Source organism: Myripristis murdjan, chromosome 22 (genome assembly GCF_902150065.1).
Source record: "Myripristis murdjan chromosome 22, fMyrMur1.1, whole genome shotgun sequence".
NCBI classification, from domain to species: domain Eukaryota; kingdom Metazoa; phylum Chordata; class Actinopteri; order Holocentriformes; family Holocentridae; genus Myripristis; species Myripristis murdjan.
Window position 1 is genome coordinate 11,193,968 of NC_044001.1, and position 22,749 is coordinate 11,216,716.

A 22,749-nucleotide genomic window follows, 5' to 3' on the forward strand; every position below is an offset into this window, starting at 1 on the left:
TATCTTTTCTGTCTCTTTGAGCTTTGAACAAGACTTGCTCTTGAAAAGCTAACTAAAAGATTAAAGAAACAGGTAATTTGTGTGTGAGCCACTCAGCTCCTTCTGCAGAGGCGCGGCGGCGCGCAGGTGGGCGTGGCGTTTATCGTTACGTAGTTCCTTGGTTCCTTGATCACGAGAGGGGACTTGCTGTGAATTGGACGTCGTAGCTTTGGACAAGAACAAAACACAGCAAAGAGCAGAAACAACAACCCCCCCAAAAGCTGGTAAGAACCGAAACATCTTTAGATGTCGCTAGAAACGTCGCAGCGGTGTATTTGGGTATAGTTTTGGCTGCGTGGGAGCTGAATGTGTGCCATGCTGCCTGTGAGGCCCGCTGGCTGAGCTAGCTGGTTAGCATTAGCCGCCGAGGCCTGTAGCAGGCCGCCGGGGTTTGGGCGCGTGGGAAGAATGGCGTTGAAACGACGCTCTCCAAAATGGGGGCACGGGGCATCACGACGGTTAGCCGGCAAGGACCACTCACTTGTTTCCTGCCTTTTGCACTTGAAGCGAGTGGTTTGTCTGTTTTGTAGCCACATTTGATTAACGATATCCTCCTTTGTTGGATTCTGGCATTTGTTTGTTTCTGTTACCAGCGCGATAATCTGAGGCGGAGCAAGCGTGTGTGCTAGTTAGCTAGGCGGCTAACGCTGGTCCTGTAGGCCCCACGCTGTCCTCAGGTAACGTTTTTCACTTCCGATTTTGGGGGGAAAAAAGTAATGCAGCAATGCGCTTTCGGAGTGAAATGAAAACAGAAAACATCTTGTAGTGAAAGTAATGTTTGTTATGATGGGGCTGGTTTATGCTAGATTTCAAGAAAGACAATAGAGATCATGTTCGCCTGCAGCGGCCCAGAGAAAATGTCCATCACGCATGAAACGATCTTTATTGATAAGCTGACGAGCTTAAAAAGGCCAAACAATGCGTCTGTCAATCAGAAACGTTTATGTTATCATGCAAAAGCGCGCATTCAACTGGAATGCAGTAAAATATACAAATACAGTAACAGCGTGTCATCTATTGTTAACACGTCTTATGATTTACATCGTATGCACGCCACATCTCATGATCAACAGTAACAGAGTACTCATTTTTATGGTGTGTCCACTTGCTTTGATTATTCGTGCGCTGATCTCGTAAATCAAAGTATTTTGAAGTATTAAAGCTAGTACCCAGAGCTCTTTAGCCGGTAACCTGGGATGTGACGCCCCTTGAAACTTTTTTTGGCCTCACTTTGCAACACGCCCCATTGAGGAGTACAGAGGAGTGACACATTGAGACAGTAGCATATGAAATACTTGAAAGCTAGCCATCCAAAAGTTTAACTAAATCTATTATTTGGTTGTCATGAACCACTGTGCATTTTGTTTCATATTGTGGAGCAAGTTTCATTCGTTGATTGTCTGACTTTGGTTGTTTTATCCCCACCTAGCCTCCAGAGCAGTGAAGTGTCTTCATGGCAGTACGGAGAGGACACATTAGGTACTTGAAAGTAAGTATCAGATCTATGCCTCACTTATCAGTGTTGCTGATGTAGTATCTTTATCTGAATCTGCATATCATCTGGTGTTTTAATTGAAAATTGTTGACAACGACGATGGTTTATTCCAGATACAGTATTGGCATGCTACAGTGTCCGCTACTCACACATACCTCAAAATGTTTTTCTCCAGATTACCTTTGATCATACCCCCCAAAGGCTGACATAAAAACAAAAATCAGGGGACCTCACATAATGATCACTTCATGTTGATGATTATGTGACTGTACACAGTGGCAACTCTTAATATTTGGATTTTTTTTGTGTGTGTGTCCTGTACATGTTAATTAATTTCCCCAAAGCAAGCAAATCATTTGCCAGGAATCAAACACACACAGAGACACAATCCTACTCCCATCAGCAATGCCCATGTTTACTGGCTTAATACAGGAGTCTCATTCATCCCCTGGGGGCCGACTGTCTTACCCCACCAGAATACCCAATCGCAACCCTTCTCCTGCATGAATGGACCTCTGTCAGGTTGACCGCAGGACCAGAGCTCTATTCAAGCCTGATGCCATTTTAGCCACTAGGGCACACTGCTGAGTAGACAGAAGAAGTGGCTGTAATTGTTTTGTGAAGAGATGCTCAATGGAGAAGGTTGAAAGAAACAGTTCACATTGAATTTACAGAATAGAGTAGACACTGAGATGTGACAAAGGTAAATTTTCTGGATGAACACTGTCCTAAAGTATTTATGTAGAGATATGCTGTATGAGGTGTCTAAACTGTGGTTTGCATCAGGCTGCCATCACATGATCTAAAACCATTTCACTCTGCTCTTCAGTCGGTTTATGTTGGCACATTTGCTGCCACTGAATACTCTTGAACCCACAAGTAACATTTTACTCAATGGCAGAATGGTAAAGTTTAAGGTATTCACATTTAGATTGTGACACAAAATGTGCTTTATTCAGTTTTAACACAGGAGAATGTTATTAGGTGTGTGAATTTCAACTCACAGTAATGTTGCAGTCATTTTGATGCTCTTTGGACACTGCCAGCAGCGGTGATGTAATGAGGTGAGCTTAGGTGGCAGGGTACAGGCAAGGTCAGTGAGGCATGTCGAGTACAAATAATAAGGCTATGGGCTGCAGATTGTTAAATTGATTTTCAGTTAGTAATGCTGGCAGCTGAACACATTGTGCATTTAAATTAGGGACAGGATTAGAGTTTGTCAGTAATTTGTTAAAATGACTTTGTTCTTTTAGTCTGTCCCATAGGTGCAGGTTTTGTGTGTGTATGTGGTTGCAGAACCATTTTATCACCCACGTGGGAGCCTGTGGGCAGTAAGGCTTTTATTTTGAAAGCCTTTTATTTCACCCACTTCACTTTTGGGAACAAAATTGCACCCTCAGTCTGCACAATCCCGCAAATTTCTTTCATAGGTTAAGTTTAAACTTAATGCTGAGTTTTTCTCAAGAGATACTATAATGATGTTACTACTTTATCTGCAGAAGATCTGTTATCAATAAAAGATCTGTCTACTGTATAATAACATTGCTTTTTTATTTGTTTTTTTGGCTCAACTGACCAACATGCAGGAGGTGTATGACATGTCAAACGGCTACGAAGACCACATGGGAGGCGAGGAGGGCAAAGATGCCAAGACCAACCTGATTGTGAACTACCTGCCTCAGAGCATGACGCAGGACGAGCTGCGAAGCCTCTTCAGCAGCATTGGAGAGGTGGAGTCCGCCAAGCTCATTCGAGACAAAGTCGCAGGTAAGCTCTTCCGCATCCGACATTGCATTATGATTATTAGTGTCTTTGGCAGACAGACAGCTTGTTGCTCAAACGCACACAAGTTCTGTTTTTGAGTAGAAAAAGATTCACGTTTTTCTCGACAGCAACAGTACATTGGTGGGAACGATCTCTGACAATACTGATGTCGGGTTAGTTTTTGTAACTTGCTGAATTGAAGTTGTGTTCCCTCTGAGGTTTCACATTACTAATGGTCAATTTCATAATACTAAATATTGACTCAATGTACGCACCTCAGTTATTGCCGGCTCCTGTGAATTTTTTTTACATTTTAATTGTGACATATCCCAAATCTATTTTTCTGTTTCTCCCAATAGCTACTGGTTTGCTCAATTTCTCAACATTCACCACCATAGACTTGTTTTATTTATTCCAACCAGACCAATCCTGTTTAAGTGAATTCAATTTCTTTGTTTATTTGTTTGTTCCGACTAGCATGCAATGTTTAGATTTGTTTTTGTTTAAATATTTATTTGTTCAGTATGCAGATTTTTTTGAACAATACAACGTTTTTTGTTTTATTTTATTGTTTTCCTTTTTTTTTTCTCTAGGCCACAGTTTAGGGTACGGATTTGTTAACTATCTTAACCCTAGTGATGCAGACAGAGCTATCAATACTCTGAATGGACTAAGGCTACAGTCTAAAACTATCAAGGTAACGTGCAATAAGGTGTTCTACAATTCTCAACCCAAAGATGTCATGTCATATAACTCTCCTGTGGCTCCTGTGCCGTCCGCTACCTAGCTAGTACATGTCAGCCCAGGGAAGTGGTACTGTTCAATAGCTCACTTAGTGCCCTGCCTGGTAGTATACATGATTTATTTATTGAGTTTTACTTTTATTTTATCTTTTTATTTGAATTCTACACATTTAATTAGTGTTTCATTCCCAAGGGTTACCTCTCTTCAATTTGATTTTTTTGCTATTTTTTCCTATTCTTTTGACTGCACTCCTTTTCACTCAGACCAAACATTGAGTACCTAGACCAGCTGAATTAGATGATCGTTTGCAAGATAACAATCAAATAAGATAATTTTAATCACTATTTTCTTTATTTGCGTTACTTTAACAGAGGCCATATGTGAGTTCATCTTTTGCAATATGTAGACATGGCATACTGTTCAGAGATTTTGTATAATTATCAGTTAACTACAGTGTTAAACACAATCTTTTAGTCCTTGTAAGTGTAGCAAATTGTTTGTAGATCTTCTCAAGAGCAACATTTAGAGTGAGTTTCAGTGCACTTTATACTTGTGATAAATATTGGTAAAGAATAAAATTGGGATTTTGGCTTTTTGTTGTGTATTTGTATATTGGCAATGAGTTTACTGAGGCTTTTGTCGCTTCCTGTTGCCAGGTGTCATATGCACGGCCCAGCTCTGACACAATAAAGGATGCCAACCTGTATATCAGCGGCCTGCCTAAGACCATGATCCAGAAAGACGTGGAGGACATGTTTGCTCGCTATGGACGCATCATCAACTCCCGTGTACTTGTTGACCAGGCTTCAGGTACAACAGGAGACCGAGGAGATCTTGCTTTGTTTCATTCTTTGCTAACAAATGCCACCTGTTTTTGAATAATGGCCCCTTTTAAGATAATGTCAGTAGAAAACCTGATACTTTTATCACAAACCAAAACAAAAGAAAATCATTGAATAAATGAGTGAACAAATTTTAAATCAACTCCAAACCTGCTATTTTTTTCTTGAACATCTTATATGACACTCGATCCTGTATATAAAATAGTATTAAAAATGTCCAGGGTGCAGTTTCTGTGAAAATAAAAATGATCTTGGCCAGCAACACATACTGGCAGGTAAAATTATCTAGCAAGCCAAAAAATATTTTCACACACCACTTGTGTCACACCAGCCAAGGTCCTGTCAGTCACTGCTACCTTCCCTCTTGTGCACAGGTCTGTCCCGTGGGGTGGCGTTTATCCGGTTCGACAAGCGGGCGGAGGCAGAAGATGCCATCAAAGACCTCAATGGCCAGAAACCGCCTGGGGCCTCTGAACCAATCACTGTCAAATTTGCAGCCAACCCAAACCAGGTGAAGAACACCCAGCTCATCTCCCAGCTCTACCACAACCAGTCCCGACGCTTCGGAGGGCCCTTACACCACCAGGCACAACGGTTCAGGTGAGAGAATCTGTGAGAACACACAGAAATGCAGACATTAAAGATGGCTTGATATTTCTTTAAGTAGCAGACACTCTGACTGGTCAAAACCTAGATGTATCAGGGATACTAGACTGGTTGTAGCCAATAAATCATTGCCACCTTTGGTATATTGGTGCTGCTGCGCCAACTCTTGTGGTAACTAGGTAGCAGGTTAATAAACAAAAAACAAACAAACAATTTTTATTTATTTAAATGAAAGTCAGTTCTTTAGGGATTAGTCTGTGGTGATTTATAGGTGCTACGCATAGCGAATTATCAGCACCAAGTATTATAGCCTTATTGATGCATTCGGTCTTCAATTTGCATCCATTTTCATTGCAGGTTCTCCCCCATGAGTGTTGATCACATGGGTGGCATGGGAGGCGTGGGCGTTCCCGGGAGCTCCACCTCTGGTTGGTGCATCTTCATCTACAACCTGGGCCAGGATGCAGATGAGGGCATCCTCTGGCAGATGTTTGGCCCCTTCGGCGCCGTCACAAACGTCAAGGTGATCCGAGACTTCAACACCAACAAGTGCAAGGGCTTTGGCTTCGTTACCATGACGAACTACGAGGAGGCGGCCATGGCCATCGCCAGCCTCAATGGCTACCGGCTCGGAGACAAGATCCTGCAAGTGTCCTTTAAGACCAGCAAGGGCCACAAGTAGAGAGAGCTGGACGATCAGGAGCAGGAGAGCGGGACAGACCGATAACCGCGTGCCAGGCTTTTATTGCAGAGAGTTAGAAATACAAGTTGGCAAAGTTTGGCACAGCAATTTGGTTTTTAGTGTGTTCTGAATCTAAGCAGATGTTCACTCTTCTGCATCTTTGTACTTGTCTAAAAGAAAGTGTTAGACAGTTGTTGTTTTTTTTTTTTTTTCCTCTTTCTCAATTTTTGCTTTGTTTTCTTTCCTTTTTTTTCTTTATACTTATACTTGGGGTTTGGGGACACTCTAAATATAGTTTAAATTTTTAGGGTGTGGAAGGGAGGGGCATGAATACCAAGATACTCTGACCAATAACACATTTAAACATTTAATTACCTGTAAGGCTAAATATTGTCCTCATGTGCCGCATGTAAAATAGTCACTAAAGGGACTAGACAGAGGATTCAGGCCTGCGCACACTGAGCAAAGGCTCTTAGCAGTTCACTGTAAATACCGATCGAGTAACAGAAGAAACCCCTGCACACTGCTCTTCCAGTGTCACACATTTTGCTAGATATTTTGTGGTATGTTCAACAGGATGAAGCGCGGAGAGGCAGGGGTGGTTTACGTTTTGGAGAAGCAGTTCTCAGTCCTGGACTCTGGCTCCCATGTAGGAATAGATGCCTTAAACTAGAGCTGCAACTAATAAGTATTTTCATTATCGATTCATCGACTAGTTGTTTGGTCCATAAAATATCAGAAAATGGTGGGACTTGTTGATTACAATTTCCCACAGCCCACGCTGACATCCTCAAATCTCTTGTTTTGTCCCAACCAACAGTCCACAACCTAAAGGTTTTTAGTTTACTGTCATAGAGAACTAAAGAAACCACAATCAGAGAATTTTTGAAATTTTCTTGACTCAAAATGATAAATCGGCTCTAAAAAAAAAAAAAAAGTTGGTGATTTATGTAATAGATGGCCAGTAATTGATTGTTTGACTAATCGTTGCAGCTCTATCTTAAATGATCATCCAGCAGACACTAGACCTTCCACGCCACTCATTATGTCTTGAGTCAGTCTAAGAGCAAAGCACTTTTAATCAATCTGTTTTAGGCTACTATGAATATCAGTCTTTTTTGATGTTATCTGTGACTTTTGCTTACCCTCTTATTAGGATAGTAGTTTTAAACATGGCAGGCTTGGCTCTGGAGGGAGAACGTGTTTTGTTTGTTTCCTAATCTGTGTAGGGAGTGTCTCTTATAAATAAGTCGTATTTACGAAAAAGAGTCTGTTGAACAACCCCCAGTCGATGAGTAGGGAATTGAGATGGACCAAAGACAGAGATTTGATTTTATACCCCAGACAATTCTGAACAGGTTTTGAGTTGAGTTTGAGTTTTTGAAGATGTAGTAAGGCTATGTTTAACACTGACTGAGAGTATCAGCACTCTTTGGTTCAGTTTGCTTTTTTGTTTTTGTTTTTTTTTTCCTCTTTTTTCATTGAGTTTTCTTTTTGTTTGAGACTAATTTCTTCTTTTTCCAGAGGCGTAGATTTATATTCGTTAAGTTAAAACTTGTTTGATTAACGAGTGCTTATCTCGAGTTTGTGGAGAAATTAATGGCCTTTGTTAATGATTTCAGTTTAGATTTGCTTTTTTTTCTTCCTTTTGTTTTGATTGTTTCTCTTTGAACATAAACCATTAAATTTTATTTTGTTTTGCTGAAAGTTTTGTTTGGTTTGTTTGTTTCTTTTATTTACATTAAGATTTCTTTTGGATTTTGGTTTAGACTTAATTTTTAAAGTGACGAAACTGCAGGCCACCATATCTTATTCTCAGACATCATCTTTGGCCACATATCTGGATAGAAGTAGTTTTCAGTGTTTGATAGGTTACACAGGCAAATAGAGCAACTTTTTGCAAAAAAAAAAAAAAAAAAGGTTTCTGAATACAAAGCGTTACTATACGATGTCAGCACTAGCGGAAGCATTTGGCTGTTCGACATTGGAGATCTTAGACCTAGATGGTCTGAAGATTAACATACCATATGGACCAATTCCAGTTCAGACAAGGGATTGTTAAAACCTGTACATAAACACTCGGAGGAACGTGGTTTGTGAGGCCGTGTCTCTTTAAGCAACACTATAGATTATGAGATTAGTGTGATCTGTAAAAATTCTGTAAAGACTGTAGAATTTGTATCTCAGTCCATTTAGAAAACCGCAGACATATCACAAGTCTTCAGGGCTGAAAAAAAATGTGTTGACTTATTCTCTGACGTGATTGAAAGCTGGGAAAACACTGGCAACACATTGCAGCCACCATTGCAGCCATTTTTTTTTTCTCATTCACATGTCCAAACACACTGTTTGTTTGCACTTTGCTTTTTTCTTCACAGGCCTCATGTACCAAATTTGTGGTTATAGCTACAAGAGACCTGACAAGTCACAGATTGGACAGAGGAATCATTATTTGTGATAGCTGCAAGTAGCAAATGACCCCGGGGTCCAGGACCTGCTCACACATTTTGGGAGTTTACCTTTTAAAATGTATCAAATAGGTTTTCTAGCAATAATTTCCTTCATTTGTCTGCAAACATCAATGCCCGTTTAACATTTGTGCCCCATCGTAAAGGAGTTTTCCCATCATGGGCTTCAAATTTAGGCCTTAAAAGTAACTTTTCAAAATACTATTGTCCATTTTGTGTCACTCTCCTTAACATTGTGCAATATATGGTGACTTGCTCAAAGCAGGTAAGATGCGAAGAGAAATTAGTTTAATTTGTTGTTTTTGAATGTCATTCTTTTGGGTTTTTTCCACTGACTTTATATGTTGCTTATTTTCTCAGCAGACTGGAGTTGGAGTTGCATGGAGGATTGGGGTAGTGCTGTTTTTGTTTTGGGGGGCAGTCAGAATAAATGCATTCTGCCTTAATTTATATAGTGTATTTGACATCTGCGGAGGAGACACAGACATAATTTATTTGACAGTGTATGCGGTTATACATGTTACTTGGAGTGTTTTTAATGGTTCATTGATTTTTATTTTCTTGGTTTTGAATGGACGTGTCAAGATCATGTCCATAACCTGTCTTCTAACATTGGATCATTTCAATAAAACATGGAGAATTTTCAGCATTGAAAGCAGAAATGTCGTCACAAGGTTATTGTGGTCCTGAAAGCAACTAATGCAGCAGATATCAAGTGCATGTACACGTTCACACACTTGTTGGGTACTCATACTCCCATTTTGTAATTTCACAGGTTGTGTATTTTAACCATCAGCAGCCACCCAGTGCAAGGCCATTAGACAATCTTTAAGAAGCATTGACTTGTAACATGAAACTAAACCGAAAGCTGAAAACAAAGTAGGGTTGTCGTGATTTAACTGTCACTTCGAGAAAAGACAAACCGTAACAGTGACCCTGATTATAGAGGGTGAATTCAAAAATGACTGTTGTGCACTTCTTACATGCTAAAGGCAGAAATCTGCAATTAAAATGGTACATTGAAACACATCACATCCAGACAAGACATATTAAAAGACATTTAAGCATGCTGGCTTCAAAAAGTGGATTTCTTCACTAATCAAGATGTTTTAAGGCAAGGGGCACCAACACTTCTATAGATTTTTTTTTCTCCGTAGGAGACTACCTTTGCCTTAAGGGCTGAAAGTGGTGATTTAAGGGATGTCTGAGGTCATCTAAGGTTTTGCCACTGAGGCTTTGGACTGCAATACTTTGCCATGGTGATAGGGATAGAAACTAAACAGCCAAAATAGATCAAAATAGTAGAATAGTGCTGCAGAAGTGATGCTGTTGATGAAAGATTGTCTGTCTTGTTTATTTTTAATGTCGGTAAGTCCTCGTTTTGTTTACCTGGTCCCGGCACATTAACTGCCTTCCTTGGCCAGATGGGGGAGACATGATGCTTATTTATTTGGCAGATCTGCTTTGAGTACACCTGTTCTATTTTAGTGAGAGAAAATAGCTTAATATGAAGTAACATCTGCATTGAAATGTGGGTTCAGATTTTTTTTTAAGTGGCTTTTAAGTCACTAACTTAACTAGAACCTGGAAGTGCAAAATACAACACTCATTTGGCAAACTATGTCTGATCACACGGGCACTGAGAAATCATTTCTGACCAAGTGATAATGAAGTTGGGCGAATTAAAATGAATTGAAAGAGAAGCGTTGCCTGTGCAGGGTTGATAGGATGAGTTTACATGGTAAACCTATAAGCATATTCGTTCAGCATTATATTATTGGTTTTCATATTACAAAATAAGGGCAAGGTTCAGTATCATAGGGAGTGTGTTGCATCTTCAAAAGGCGATAGCATAATCTACTTAAACAAAGTTCTGAGGTACTTACACTCTTCTCTCCCAGTTTGAGGTATCTTAATATTTTTACTACATTTCCAAGAAAGTATCATATTTGAAAATATATGTGAGACCATTATTCTCATAAAGGAATAGTTCTTAAAATGTATTTTTAAATCTCATGCCAGCCATCTAACAAGCCAAGCCATGAGAGAAAACCTAAATGCACCACTGCAAAAATAATAATAAATCGCAGACCAGTAATCAGGAAGTTAAATATAAGAGATGTTTATTAGAAAAACACATGAACTGTATGCACATGAATCAAATACAGAAAAAGGTAGAAAAAAAAAAAACACTTTCACAAGGGATTATCATACATAACCTCTATGCTCCAGGATTGTTCTACATATATGATTTGAAATTCTAGCAATCTATAAATCACAGATATTAGCTCACGGTTAACACAATCTATATGTTCCCCTTGTGCATGTGTATTTGTGTTGCTTTCAAGTCTTTCAAGTTTGCAAAAGTGTCAGAAAGCATTGCGGGACTGAGAAAATGATAAGGCAACTCAAAATCCTGACCGAAAGGTACAACTAGACACAGACTGCATTGTCATGAGGGAGAGCAGGCTTGCTGTGAATCACTAATAATGAATCTGTTCCTCCATCTTGTGCTGTATATCAACATACGCACCATGTCACTGTGGCATCTACAGGTACATCCAGACAACAAATACTCACAAATACAGCTCACAGTCAAAAGTAATTAGATATGATCAAGTAATGAAGGTTTCTCTTTTGGCATACGGCACAGGCAAGCTCAGCTGAAGTCCATAAGCCCGTACATCACGAAACACTCAAGCTCTGGTCTTATTTGCCCACAACTGTTGGTGTCTGTGATGTGCTCCAACCAAACTCAGTCTTCAGGACTGCTGATGGTCCTTGTGGTCCTACACAAGTGGATCTGTGGATGCTGTAGAAGGCAAAACTCCCTGCTGTCCATCCTGTTCAGATGTCTCAGACCTGGCAGAGGTTGTAGCAGGCCGTAGGTCTCTCTGTCACATTGTCTCCATCCACCTCGAACACAAAATCACAGCGGTGGGCCATCAGGGGTGCCTCGGACAGCGCCACGCTCTGGTTACCAAAGGAGATTACCGTGTCTCTCTGCAGGAAGGAAGACACCGGCATTACAATGAGTTACAGAATCACACAGGTCCTATTTTGAATTCTTATCATCAGCACATTTTGGTTGCATAGACATGTATAGAATATGCCCCTTTTAATTTAGAAATCAAGGCTATGTTACCGATTTCTGTCCCATTCATGTTAAAAAAAAAAAAAAAAAGGAAAAATTGCTCCATGAAACTTGAAAGCTGCTATGCATGGGTAGGTTCAGCATGTGCTTTTGCTGCAGTTACCACAGATCCTTTAAAATCCTTTTTGAGTTTTGAACACAGGATGCATTTTACATTAATGAACAAATTTTAAATATAGTAAAACAGAGTAAAACAATAATTTTTGTAGTCACAAGATGGGATCACTCATGCATAGCAACTTTCTGGATGTTGCTGGGAATGTTTGACTTCATCTCAAGAATGACATGAATGTGATTGAAGTAACTAACTTATAACTTAATAAAAAATGTGCACACATATGTACTAATGTGTGTGTGCTTTCTCTCTCTCTCCCTCTGCAAACAGGAGTCCTCCCTCTTACCCGCTTATTTGAAGCAGCTGAGCTGACAGAAGCTGCCCTCTCAAAGTCCTTCCTACATAGATGGGCCATGATCCCAGCAGCTAAGGCATCTCCGAGGACATTGATCATTGTCCGGAAGCGATCACTGAAAATCAGATGGAATAAAGGCGTTATATACACACACACCTACATCCCAACAGCCTATAAAACATCCAACCTGCAAAATCACTCAGTTCATTACTGATGGCATGGCATGTAAGTGAGACTCACAGGACCCAGTCGATGGCCACAATCAGCGTGATATCGGCAGGAGGTAAACCCACAGATGTCAGGACAATCACCATGGTAACCAGACCAGCCTGAGGTATCCCAGCTGCCCCGATGCTGGCTGCTGTCGCCGTGATACTGAAGAGAAAAGGGATGTTAGGGATGTAATTGCCAATGGAGAGCAGGGGGAGAGTGAGCAGAGGAGGCGTACAGGTAATTCTCACCTGATCGTGACCAACTGGCCAAAGTCCAGCTCATACTCGTTGACCTGAGCGATGAAGATGGCCGCCACAGCCTCATACAGGGCCGTGCCGTCCATGTTGATGGTGGCTCCCACTGGCAGCACAAAGCGGGCGATCTGCCTGTCCACTCCACAGTTCTCCAGCAGACACTTCATGGTAATTGGCAGAGTGGCTGAACTGCAGAGGAGGAAGATAAGTGACATCAGGGCAAGTTGTGACACTCACATACACTCATTTAGTGTAAGTAGTGCTGCTGAGGACGCCAAAGAGCTTGACTCACTGAGAGAATTGGCAGGCTACAGCGGTGCACCACATTTGGATGCCATAGATTGGTTTTGGGTGCAGAAATTCAAATAATTGAAAAAAAAAAAAAAAAAAAAAAAAAAGCACTGCAGCACCATAAATCATTTTGGAGTGATTTTATTAGAAGAAAGATACCTCTTAAATTTATGGACCTTTCTGTTAACTTTGGGTTATTCTGATATACTGGTTGCTATTATGGCTCTTTTATTTAATATTACATGCGAGGCAGTCATGTCATCCACCTTTGATGAGACATGTGAGGTTCCTCAACACACAGCTACATAAAGCAGTCTGCTTTCATTTTATTCACGTACTCATTGATGAATTATATTTATTTTATATTATTTCTTAATCTAAATGCCCAGTGTATTCGAGAGTTTCCCCCACTTCTGACTTAAATTTTCATTGTTATCTGATGGCCTAAATACTATTTTACCTTGCTTTTCCCCTTTGCAAAACATAAAATTCATTGGCAAAGAGTCAATACTTTTTGTGATTTTTAGTGATTTTTTTTGGCATGGCAATGTCAAATTAAAAGATTTTGAATATCCACACAAAATGTCTGTTCTGAAAAAGTCTGAAAAAAAGGTAAAATGAAATGAAATGAAATTAAAATAACATACAGATTTCAACCTATGATTGTACCCCATTTTTATGTGAAAATTTTCCATATGTGTACACTAGTAAACAAGTATAAATATTTCTCAGAGCTCAGATTGAGACGGTGAGAGGGCTTGACAAACCCTCATGCATTCTCTCTGTCCGCCATCTGTGCACAAGTGCCTGTCTCCACGTACCTGGATGAGGTGGCCAGCGCGATGACAAGAGCCTGCAGTAGGCCTCTGATGTAAGGGAAGGGGTTTTTACGCGTGAGTATGAAGAAGAAGAGCGGCAGCAGGATGAGGCCATGCACAAACAGGCCAGCCAGGACAGTGATGAAGTACATGCCCAGCTTCTCCCCCAGGTGGGCCGGGTCGTGCATATCCAGAATCTTCCCTGCCACCAGGAACACAATGCCGAAGGGGAAATACCTGCAGAGAGAGAAGAGAAGAGAAGAGAAGAGAAGAGAAGAGAAGAGAAGAGAAGAGAAGAGAAGAGAAGAGAAGAGAAGAGAATGATATAATACAATGTTGTACAATACAATACAAGACACAGCAGATTTGCAGCCATGTGAGCCTCCTAGTTGTGTTTGCTACCATAACGTGACATGTGTTTGCACACATAGGCATGCATGTTGGCGTGTACCTCCTGATCTCACACCTCACCTTCTGTTCCGGTATTTGCATGCATGCATTGGCACTCAGTTCACTAAAAGCTTCTTTGGAGCAACCATGCTCACCTCTTGTCACCTGCAAAGTCCAAACTGTCCTCTGTGATTTAATGAGTAAGTGGTTTTCACTTTCTAATGGAGTGACATGGAGGAGCAGCACCATGATCTGACAAGGAGCTTTACTGTATGATCACGGCGCAGAGAGAGAGTGTCACGTTGACGCGACTTACATGCTAACTCCCTCTGCTGTGATTAGATCTTATCCATTAGTCTAATGCAGTTCTCTCAACCACTTATTTGCATGCTGGGGTTGAACTCCTGGCTTGGAACCTGGAACCTGGCTTTGACATCACAGGAAGAATAGTGAATATATCACCAATGTAAATTTCAAAGGAACAACAAATTATTTGAGTTTCATATTGCCTTTGTATGGTTAGTTAGTGCTGAGCTGTGTAATGTCTTTGAATTCAGTTTGTCCTTGTTCCGTTCAAGAGGCAGGTCATGCCCTGATCACTTTAAGCAGCTCCCACGGAGAGTGAAGGACAGTTCACATGACATGGCGCCAGTGACTCTGCTGCACTGCCGTGAATGGCTCCTATTTTTAGATGTAATCTGGCTGCGCTCTGTAATCTGGCAGTTGTGTGTCTGTTTTTGGATGCGTTTGTGCCAGAGTAGGTGGTATATTTAAGAAAAGGAATGGAACATTACCACATGGCTGCGTTAATAATCTTCATGACGCATTCGTTGATGCACTGGCACACGTTGACCAAGGGCGCTCCCCGCTCTCCCATCTTCCCCAGCAGCAGCCCTGCACAGGAGAACACACACACACATATACACACACATATGCATACATGGTTGGTTTGTGAAATGCTTGGTTGTGAATGATGCGTATGAGAGAAAGTGTAAAAGAAGCACAGTTATGTCCATGCATCTTTGGACTTGAATCTTGCTTTGATTGATTTCCTGTGATTTATTACATCTTAAATTGCACATGTCTGTGTGTCTCACCCATGGTGGCTGAGAAGATGACAATCCCCAACACATTCATGCCCTTGCTGTTGCCAGGAACGATCTTATACTTGATGTCCGGAGCCGGTGTAATCTCCAGGAAGACAGGGTGGCCCAGCTGAGGGTTGTGGTAGTCGGGCATGACGTACACATAATTGGCCTGAGACTCCTTTACATTGGAGTTCTGCACAATGGGTACCAGGTCTGTTCGGTACTGGGGTGGGATGAGAGAGAGCAACCAGAGAGGATTGTTATAAAGTGTAAATAAACACTTTAACATTGTCCACTGCATTATTTTACTTTATTATTTTAAGATCACAAAATCTGCTGTCCGCTCACCTGCTGAAAAGTTGCTTCAATCAGATTTGATGGGATCATGTTCCTAAAATGAAAGTATACAGATCAATCAGATTTGATGGGCTGATGTTGCTGAAAATGAAAGTATACAGACAATTGCATCATGTCTTTGGCATAATATGCAATTTCACTGTGATGCTTTCTGTTTTAAAATATTTAATTTATCAGAAAAGACAGCCTGATTGGGTTAATGCCAAAACCCATGCTTACGAGACATTTCAGGTCTATTTTGGTATGTGTATAAGGAGCCGATGCCATTTGAGAGTATTTTGGGCGTATTTGCTCAAATCCCCACCAGCCGGATGGATCTAAGGTTTAGGTAACAGATATAAAAGGCTTAACAAGGCAGATTTCTGTCCAATGATTCAATGTGATGGATAAGCCGCTGTTACAAATCAAAGGAGGCCAAAATGTAAGAAAAAAAAAAATCTTGGGAAGAAATTTCGCTTAGTTGTGTCAGTGAAATCATGTAAGATGGTGCCTGCTGAAAAAGACTATATAATAGAATAAGACAGAAGATTCAAGGAAAAATTGTATGACTTTCTTTGGCATAACAGTCTTATGTGAAATTCCATACAGTACAATACAATTATACAATAATAATGTTACAGTACAATAAATAAAATGAAACAACCACATTAAAAACATCAATACACTATATAATTAAAACAAATAAGGTAAAACATACAGCAAGTAAATAAAATAAGAATTAAAATAAAGCAACCACATTAAAAAAATAATAATAAAAAAAAAAAAAAAAAAAAAAAAAGCAAATCACCATGTGGTTGTATAGCCAGATATTAGTTGTTGTTATTGTAATATTTGTAATTACTGTTTGGCTGACACTGCTTGTTTGTATTTGTTGTATTGTTGTTCTTGTATGGATTATTGTTACCTTCTCCTATTTTATACCCCAGAAATAAAATAAAACAACAGCATGCAAATATGCCAGGGGTTAGATGTTGTCACACACTGCAGAGAAACAGAGGAAAGCCTTTCACTGTTAACCAGGTGGGAGGATCTTTATTTAAAAAGTACATAGTGCCTGTAACAATGCATAAGAGGACTGACAATCCTGGCCCTTAACGTACAGTGACAGCCCGCAGCTCTAAATCTAATCCAATCCAAGAAGGTATTAGTGGCCCTTTGACATGAATGGCCCCGCAGTAAGCCTGCACACACACGCCAGACAGCGGGCCCCATGCTGTGAACTGTAACGGGGCAGTGCAACGGGACACTTCTGAGAAAGTAGAGGCTTAGCAGATCCCTATTCTTAGGTTAGCTGCTGTCGTAGTAGTGACGCTGCAACTATTTTTTTTCACACCTTTCCTGTCGATGAAATCCTCACATCATATGCCCAAAGGTGTGAAACGCTGCACAAGCTACCTCCCCCTTGTTTACCTGAGCTGACATCTCAGTTGTTTCATTGTCAATGTTTGTATGTCCCAAGGAGACTGGGGGTTCCCTCTGGATCCCCAAAATGAAAGCGTAGAGTGGCCAATTAAAAGAAGCCGCATGATCAGAGGTACATCTGGAAAGATTTCAGTGATTTCTGGCTTGTCGGGGAGGACATTATGTCAGCCGTATTGAGCCCTTAAGTGTTTCTGATTAGCAAGCTTCCTGTCAAAGGTGATCCAGGGAGGTCACTAGGTTTGAACTGGATCTGTACTGGATTTAATTGGCCAATACTGGTTTGCCCAGGTGTTAAAGGGTTTTGTGCAGGAAATCCCCGTCCTTGCAAACAACACTAATAAGCTCGAGAAGAAAATGAGGAATTACCAAGTCTTCCTCAAGTCTCATATCAAGGGAGATTTTCTCTAAACTTGGCAGCGCAGTTGTAAAATACCTTTTCCATCCATCAGATCTTTTATAAAAATAGCATATACGTCAGTTATTGCTGTATTTAGCTTACTGGGCTGGTAAACAGGTCTCTGGGTCTTTAATCTTGCCTTACTGGTTGCACTGGGAAAATCCATGCTTAGGATCATGCGGCTAATGGGAGGGGTGGAAAATATCTGATTATGTGGAAAGTCTTATGTGGCTATTTGTCACTGTTTTTACAAAATAATGTATAATCTGCCCACATGGAGGATCACCTGACAGAGGGTAAGTACAGAATATCCTTTCTCAGTTAAACTAACTCAACTGAGGTCAGTGTGTGTTTGTGTTCATCCATCTATATATATATAGATGGATGCTGGATGCTAGATGCTTGCTCCACTATGCTGTACATACACCACACACACAAAAAAAATCTCCCTTAGTAAGTCATTTAGTCTCATATTCAGTCTTAAAAGCTGAACATCTGCCAGTGACTTGAGATACTCCCATTTGTTTCCAGTGCTAATTAACTTTTCTCCAGAATTTTCTCGAATCATGTGTCATCTTCTTAATACTAGTGTACTGATCTGCCTTATTCTGCCTTGTTTCACCATATTTATACCTAATATTCCTAAAACAAGTGAAAGTGACAGATATTTGTCAGGGGTCAGGGCCAGCTACAGAGTTGTATGCCTGGAGCTTGTAGGGATTCAGTGAGCTGTTCAAGGACACTTCAGAGGGACAGATGCCTAAAGTCTCTGGTGGGACAGTCTCAGCAGTCACTATGCCACCTCTTTGCATTTGTTTATGTGTGTAAGAGCGTACCTGATGAGGTCCAGCAGAGCGTCAGCGGATGTCATGACTGGCCCTGAACCTGCATGGTGCCCCTCCTTCTCCGAGCCGGTCCCTGGGTGAATGATGAGCACCAGTATGATACCGACGATGACGGCGATGAAAGTGGTCCACAGGTAGTAAGTGATGGTCAGGACCCCCAAACGGCCACTAGCCTTAGTGTCCATAGCTGACAGGCCTGACATAAGACTGGGAAAGAGGGATGATACACATTGATTGGGTCAATTTAATAAAGATAAATGTATAGTGGTTAATCTATTCCAAATTAATGAATTAAATAGCTCCTTAAAATAGCTAATATTAATTGCTGAGTGTTATCTTTATGACAGCATTCAGTTTGTTAGAATTGGCATTGAAATGTTCAAATAATTGATTTCTCATTTTGGAATTAGAATATTCAGTTCGACAAGCCAACAGTTTCCTTTTTATGTGAATAAGAATAAAAAGGCATGAAAATGTGTGTGTTTGTGTGGGATGAAAAAGCTTTTGGAAACAATTATTGGTGTTTTTTTTTTTTTTTTTTTTTTATAGTTGAGGAGATCCAGACTGCTGATCAGACTGCTTGAAACATATGAAAATACAATGAGCCATTTGGGTTCAGTATTTTCCTGATACTGTCCTGATGCTATAAATCACACACATCTGGTACCCAAAACATGTTTAAAGCACACAGAATGATTTGCACATTGTATTTCACCCAGTGGTTGTCCACTTATCTACAGGTTAGGGTCACTCTTGTGTCTCACCTGGAGGTGATGAGCGGCAGAATCAACATCTTTAGCATCCTCATCAGTAGCTCTCCAGGGAAGGAGAAGTAAATCTTGGCCTGTGAGAGAGAGAGAGAGAAGTGTGATGTTGTAGGTGTTGATCTGCACATTTCAATAACATAAAACTATCTGCAGATCTAGCAGCCTACCTTTAGTTTACTAATAATAGTATGATCAACAAATAACAGTCCAGTCAATGATAGTCCTGTGGACAAAAACCGTAAAAGCGGTGTATAAAAGAAAACATCATCATCATCAGTAAAACATTGTCTTATTGAATTTTGATGCAAAGGGGCTACAGCAGCAGACGACCATAAAGGGCCCAACTTTGTCAGCTAAGAACAAAAGGATGAAGCTACACTGAGAGCATCGCCACCAAAACTGGATAACTGAGAAGGGGAAAAATGTCATCTGGTCTGATAAATGCAGGGATTTTTTCTTTTCTGGCTGCTGGTGTTGTGATGTGGGGAATTTACCTCGGTACCCCCTGCACATCATCTGAATGCCACAGCTTACCGAAACACTGACTCTGACCAGGTGGCAATACTGTGCCTGTTTTCAAATGTCACTTTTCCAGCAAGGTAATAGACCACTGTTACAAGATAGCTCCAGAAATAATAATAATGATAATATTTATTTAGCACATTTAGAAATAGAGTTTACAAAGTGCTTTGACAGACACAGCAAAAGCGGAATATTCAGTGAGGCCAAAAAAGCAATATCAAATTAAGGTAAAGTCAAGATAAAGTTAAAAAAGAAAACAAAAGATGCAAACATAATGTAAATATAAATAAATACAATTTAAAGAGAAAAGGTAATAAAAAGTTGATATTGCATAAAGGCAAGTGTATAAAAACGGGTTGTAAGAGGTGATTTAAAAGAAGTTACTGATTCTGCAAGTCATTCCAAAGGAATGTTGGTGTGTTTGGTTTACTCAGGTACTCCCAGAAATCAATGCACACTGCCAGACAATCTGCAGGAGCTGTGCAATGCTATGGCGTCAGCATGGACCAAGATCGTGGCAAAATTACATCAAAGAAATGGTATTGTACTGCAGGTAAGACTTGGTCTTACCTGGTGTGAGCTGAGTATACCTGATAAAGAGCCTTCTTAGGATGAATGTCATCTACTGTATCATATAAAGTATGTCGTCTCACATCAGGCGCATTATGTTTGCAGATGTCTATTCATTTTTATGTAGAAGTGGTCAATGCAAATCCCAAGCATTTTCTTGTATTTCCTTTGTATTGTTGTCCTAAATGGCTATTTTTTGTTCAAATACCCGAGATTACTTTTTGATGAGAATATTATGAGGGCTATAGATGGAATATGACTGTCTATAGTTAGTAAACAACTTTGCCGAATGCTGGCCACTTCCGAAAGAATTAAGACCGAACAGAGTCCAGGATCATTCAAAAATGTGAGATTGTCAGTATTTTAGAAATTGCATCAATCTCTTGGTTGACTGGTTCTGATTCATATTAGACATAAGCAACTGTATATAGTGCATAAAGACAACAGTGGCCATTTCCATTTACGTTACAGGAAAAACAGTTGCTGTGGAGGGTTACAGCAGGACCCTTTAATGTAATTTTTTTTTGCATTGGTTTTATTGATTCATGACAAAAGATTAGGCTTCATTTTTGAGTATACCATATCTTTTTGATGATACTGTCATTGCCATGGAACAAGTTGGCTTCCAAAGCAATGAACATGCTGTAGCATCCTAAGCTCATGAGAACATTTTCTTTCTCATGCCCATTTATACACCAATAAAGGCTCTGATTTTTCAATAACTGAAAGGAGAAATTGATTCTGAAATGATTACTTAAAACTGATATATATGCTTGGTATCTCTTCATTTAGAAGGACTACTGTCCCAGAAACAAGAATTTATTTTGGTTTTATCAGACCTACTAATACCTTTGTATACCAGCATTAATTCTTTGCTTCCGCTGCACTATAAGATCCTAAGGCTGATTGGCTTTACCTGTGGTTTGTGTTTACAGCATAAATTAAAGGAACAGGCTGCCTTGTGCTTGTCCTTCTTGAATGATGTAAAAGTCATGTATCTATCCATCCATACCTGCGTGGACAGGTTGAGCGACCTGAGGAGGAATCCAAGCACACAGCCTGTAACCACGGCGATAACGGAGAGTGTCAGCAGCCCGTTCCTCTTGCAGTAGTCCTTCACATACTCCCTGATTTTCACAGACACCACACTCTCAAACCCTTTCTTTATGCTCTCCATCCTGATTCTGGTGCTGTTAGTACTCCAGGATGACTGTGGTGGTGTCCAGGTGTCTTTGTAGACAAGGTAGACGAGTGTGTATTCCACAAAGCCAGAGGCCCAGGGACAAGCTGACGAATCTGATCAGTTGTCAGTCCAGTCTCGCACTGAGGAGCTCACCCAGTCTGAGAAAGGAAGTGTCCCCTGTAAACCATTCACTAAAAGGATTAGCCACTCAGGACTTATGCTAACATAGGCTCCTCCACCGCAACACAGGCTTAAAGGATCTAAAGGCAAGACATCAGTACTGATTAACACCTCCATTCATAGGTCATTATGAGTTATTACTACCCGCCCCTGCATTATTCCATTCATGAAATAGGTGCTTGAACTTTTAACAGTGAATGTAGCTCCCCTAACTTGGGACAAACACCAACCATTACTGACCCACATGACATGTACACACTTATAATCTTTGTTTTTGGTTGCTGGCTTCCCCTTCTTAAATGGATTACACTAATTGAGCATTATTCCACGAATTCATTTTATTCAGGGGATGCCCATTGTTTTTAAAACAAAAAACAAAACAATAACAAAACAATTACTGAGGTGTAATTTGATTAAGAGAATAAATAATCTATGAATAATTAATGATTTAATCAGTGTAAAATTCAACTGAGTATAATGATATGTAAACTTGAACTTTGCAGTCTGTAGGGAAAAAAAGTCAGTTAAATTGTATGATCATGTTTAAACTAGGTGAGTGTAATGGTGCTAGCGTGCTGTTTGAACTGCCCTCTGTGAATGCAGGTGAAATGGAGGACACAGTCATCCTTAATCAGGACATAACCTAATAGTTGGCATGTAGGCATGTCGTTTATTCAGGTCTCAGGGCACCATCACCTTCTGAATAAACAACATCACACAAAAGGGAGTGCTGTTATACTGAATATCAGCACAGCTGTGAGTCAGTCACAGGCACAAGGTCGCAGGCTAAATGCTAAAGATAATCAATCAGCACATATGGAATACCTCTTGTCCGATCAAATCACTCAGACGGATCTAACTGTTGTATAATTGGTAAATAATCTCTGGCTGGCCTTGAGATACAGCCTCAACTGAGCTTGCATGCAGTCAACATGACTTTAAGTGATGCCAGGCCATTGACAAGAGTGTGTCCTACTTCTACTGCTTAAAGGACAAGACAAATGTCAAAGTTGCTACATAAATATGCTTGAAATTACAGAACATACAGAACACTTAAGTGCAGGAAGCAAAAATGCTTCAATTACATATAGTAAAGGCAGAGCTGTGTTTACAGTTGTTTATAGGCTAGTTATCTAGCAACTTGCCTGCTGATATGTTTTTTTGTCACCTACATACCTACATATTTCCCCAAAACAGCTAGTTATGTAAATATTCCAGATATAGTTGATTAGTTGGTTCGTTGACTTG

At 40.2% G+C, this 22,749-nt stretch overlaps 2 protein-coding genes across 5 annotated transcripts; one reads left to right on the top strand and one right to left on the bottom strand.

Moving 5' to 3' along the window:
* The first annotated feature begins 14 nt into the window (after nt 1-14).
* On the top strand, nt 15-8,210 carry elavl1a (ELAV like RNA binding protein 1a). Of its 4 annotated transcripts, none has more exons than XM_030044316.1 (7): nt 15-263; nt 1,469-1,528; nt 3,121-3,301; nt 3,892-3,995; nt 4,699-4,852; nt 5,259-5,484; nt 5,848-8,210. In XM_030044316.1, exons 2-7 carry the CDS (start codon nt 1,493-1,495, stop codon nt 6,170-6,172), a joined length of 1,026 nt encoding a protein of 341 aa, XP_029900176.1. In that variant the 5' UTR covers nt 15-263; nt 1,469-1,492; the 3' UTR covers nt 6,173-8,210. The 4 variants fall into 4 exon arrangements, with proteins under 4 accessions (XP_029900176.1, XP_029900175.1, XP_029900174.1 ...); XM_030044315.1 differs by having other exon boundaries at nt 16-263; nt 3,109-3,301; XM_030044314.1 differs by having other exon boundaries at nt 17-263; nt 3,100-3,301.
* A 2,536-nt stretch (nt 8,211-10,746) lies between these two features.
* slc1a8b (solute carrier family 1 member 8b) lies at nt 10,747-21,478 on the bottom strand. The gene is made up of 11 exons (XM_030044313.1): nt 21,151-21,478; nt 19,044-19,123; nt 18,271-18,486; nt 15,607-15,649; nt 15,268-15,481; nt 14,965-15,064; nt 13,784-14,017; nt 12,666-12,860; nt 12,445-12,579; nt 12,196-12,319; nt 10,747-11,643 (listed from the first exon to the last, which is right to left on the bottom strand). Exons 1-11 carry the CDS (start codon nt 21,313-21,315, stop codon nt 11,497-11,499), a joined length of 1,653 nt encoding a protein of 550 aa, XP_029900173.1. The 5' UTR covers nt 21,316-21,478; the 3' UTR covers nt 10,747-11,496.
* Nucleotides 21,479-22,749: the final 1,271 nt, after the last annotated feature.

Bases quoted from the DNA above. Each gene is read 5' to 3' on its own strand.
- slc1a8b (XM_030044313.1), bottom strand. From the start codon at position 21,315: ATGGAGAGCATAAAGAAAGGGTTTGAGAGTGTGGTGTCTGTGAAAATC. The intron at 19,124-21,150 runs GTATGGATGGAT...TCTCTCTCACAG, and splicing joins CGCTCAACCTGTCCACGCAG to GCCAAGATTTACTTCTCCTT. The intron at 12,320-12,444 runs GTGAGTCTCACT...TCTGATTTTCAG, and splicing joins GTGGCCATCGACTGGGTCCT to TGATCGCTTCCGGACAATGA.
- elavl1a (XM_030044314.1), top strand. From the start codon at position 1,493: ATGGCAGTACGGAGAGGACACATTAGGTACTTGAAA. The intron at 1,529-3,099 runs GTAAGTATCAGA...TTTGTTTTTTTG, and splicing joins GACACATTAGGTACTTGAAA to GCTCAACTGACCAACATGCA. The intron at 5,485-5,847 runs GTGAGAGAATCT...TTTTCATTGCAG, and splicing joins CACCAGGCACAACGGTTCAG to GTTCTCCCCCATGAGTGTTG.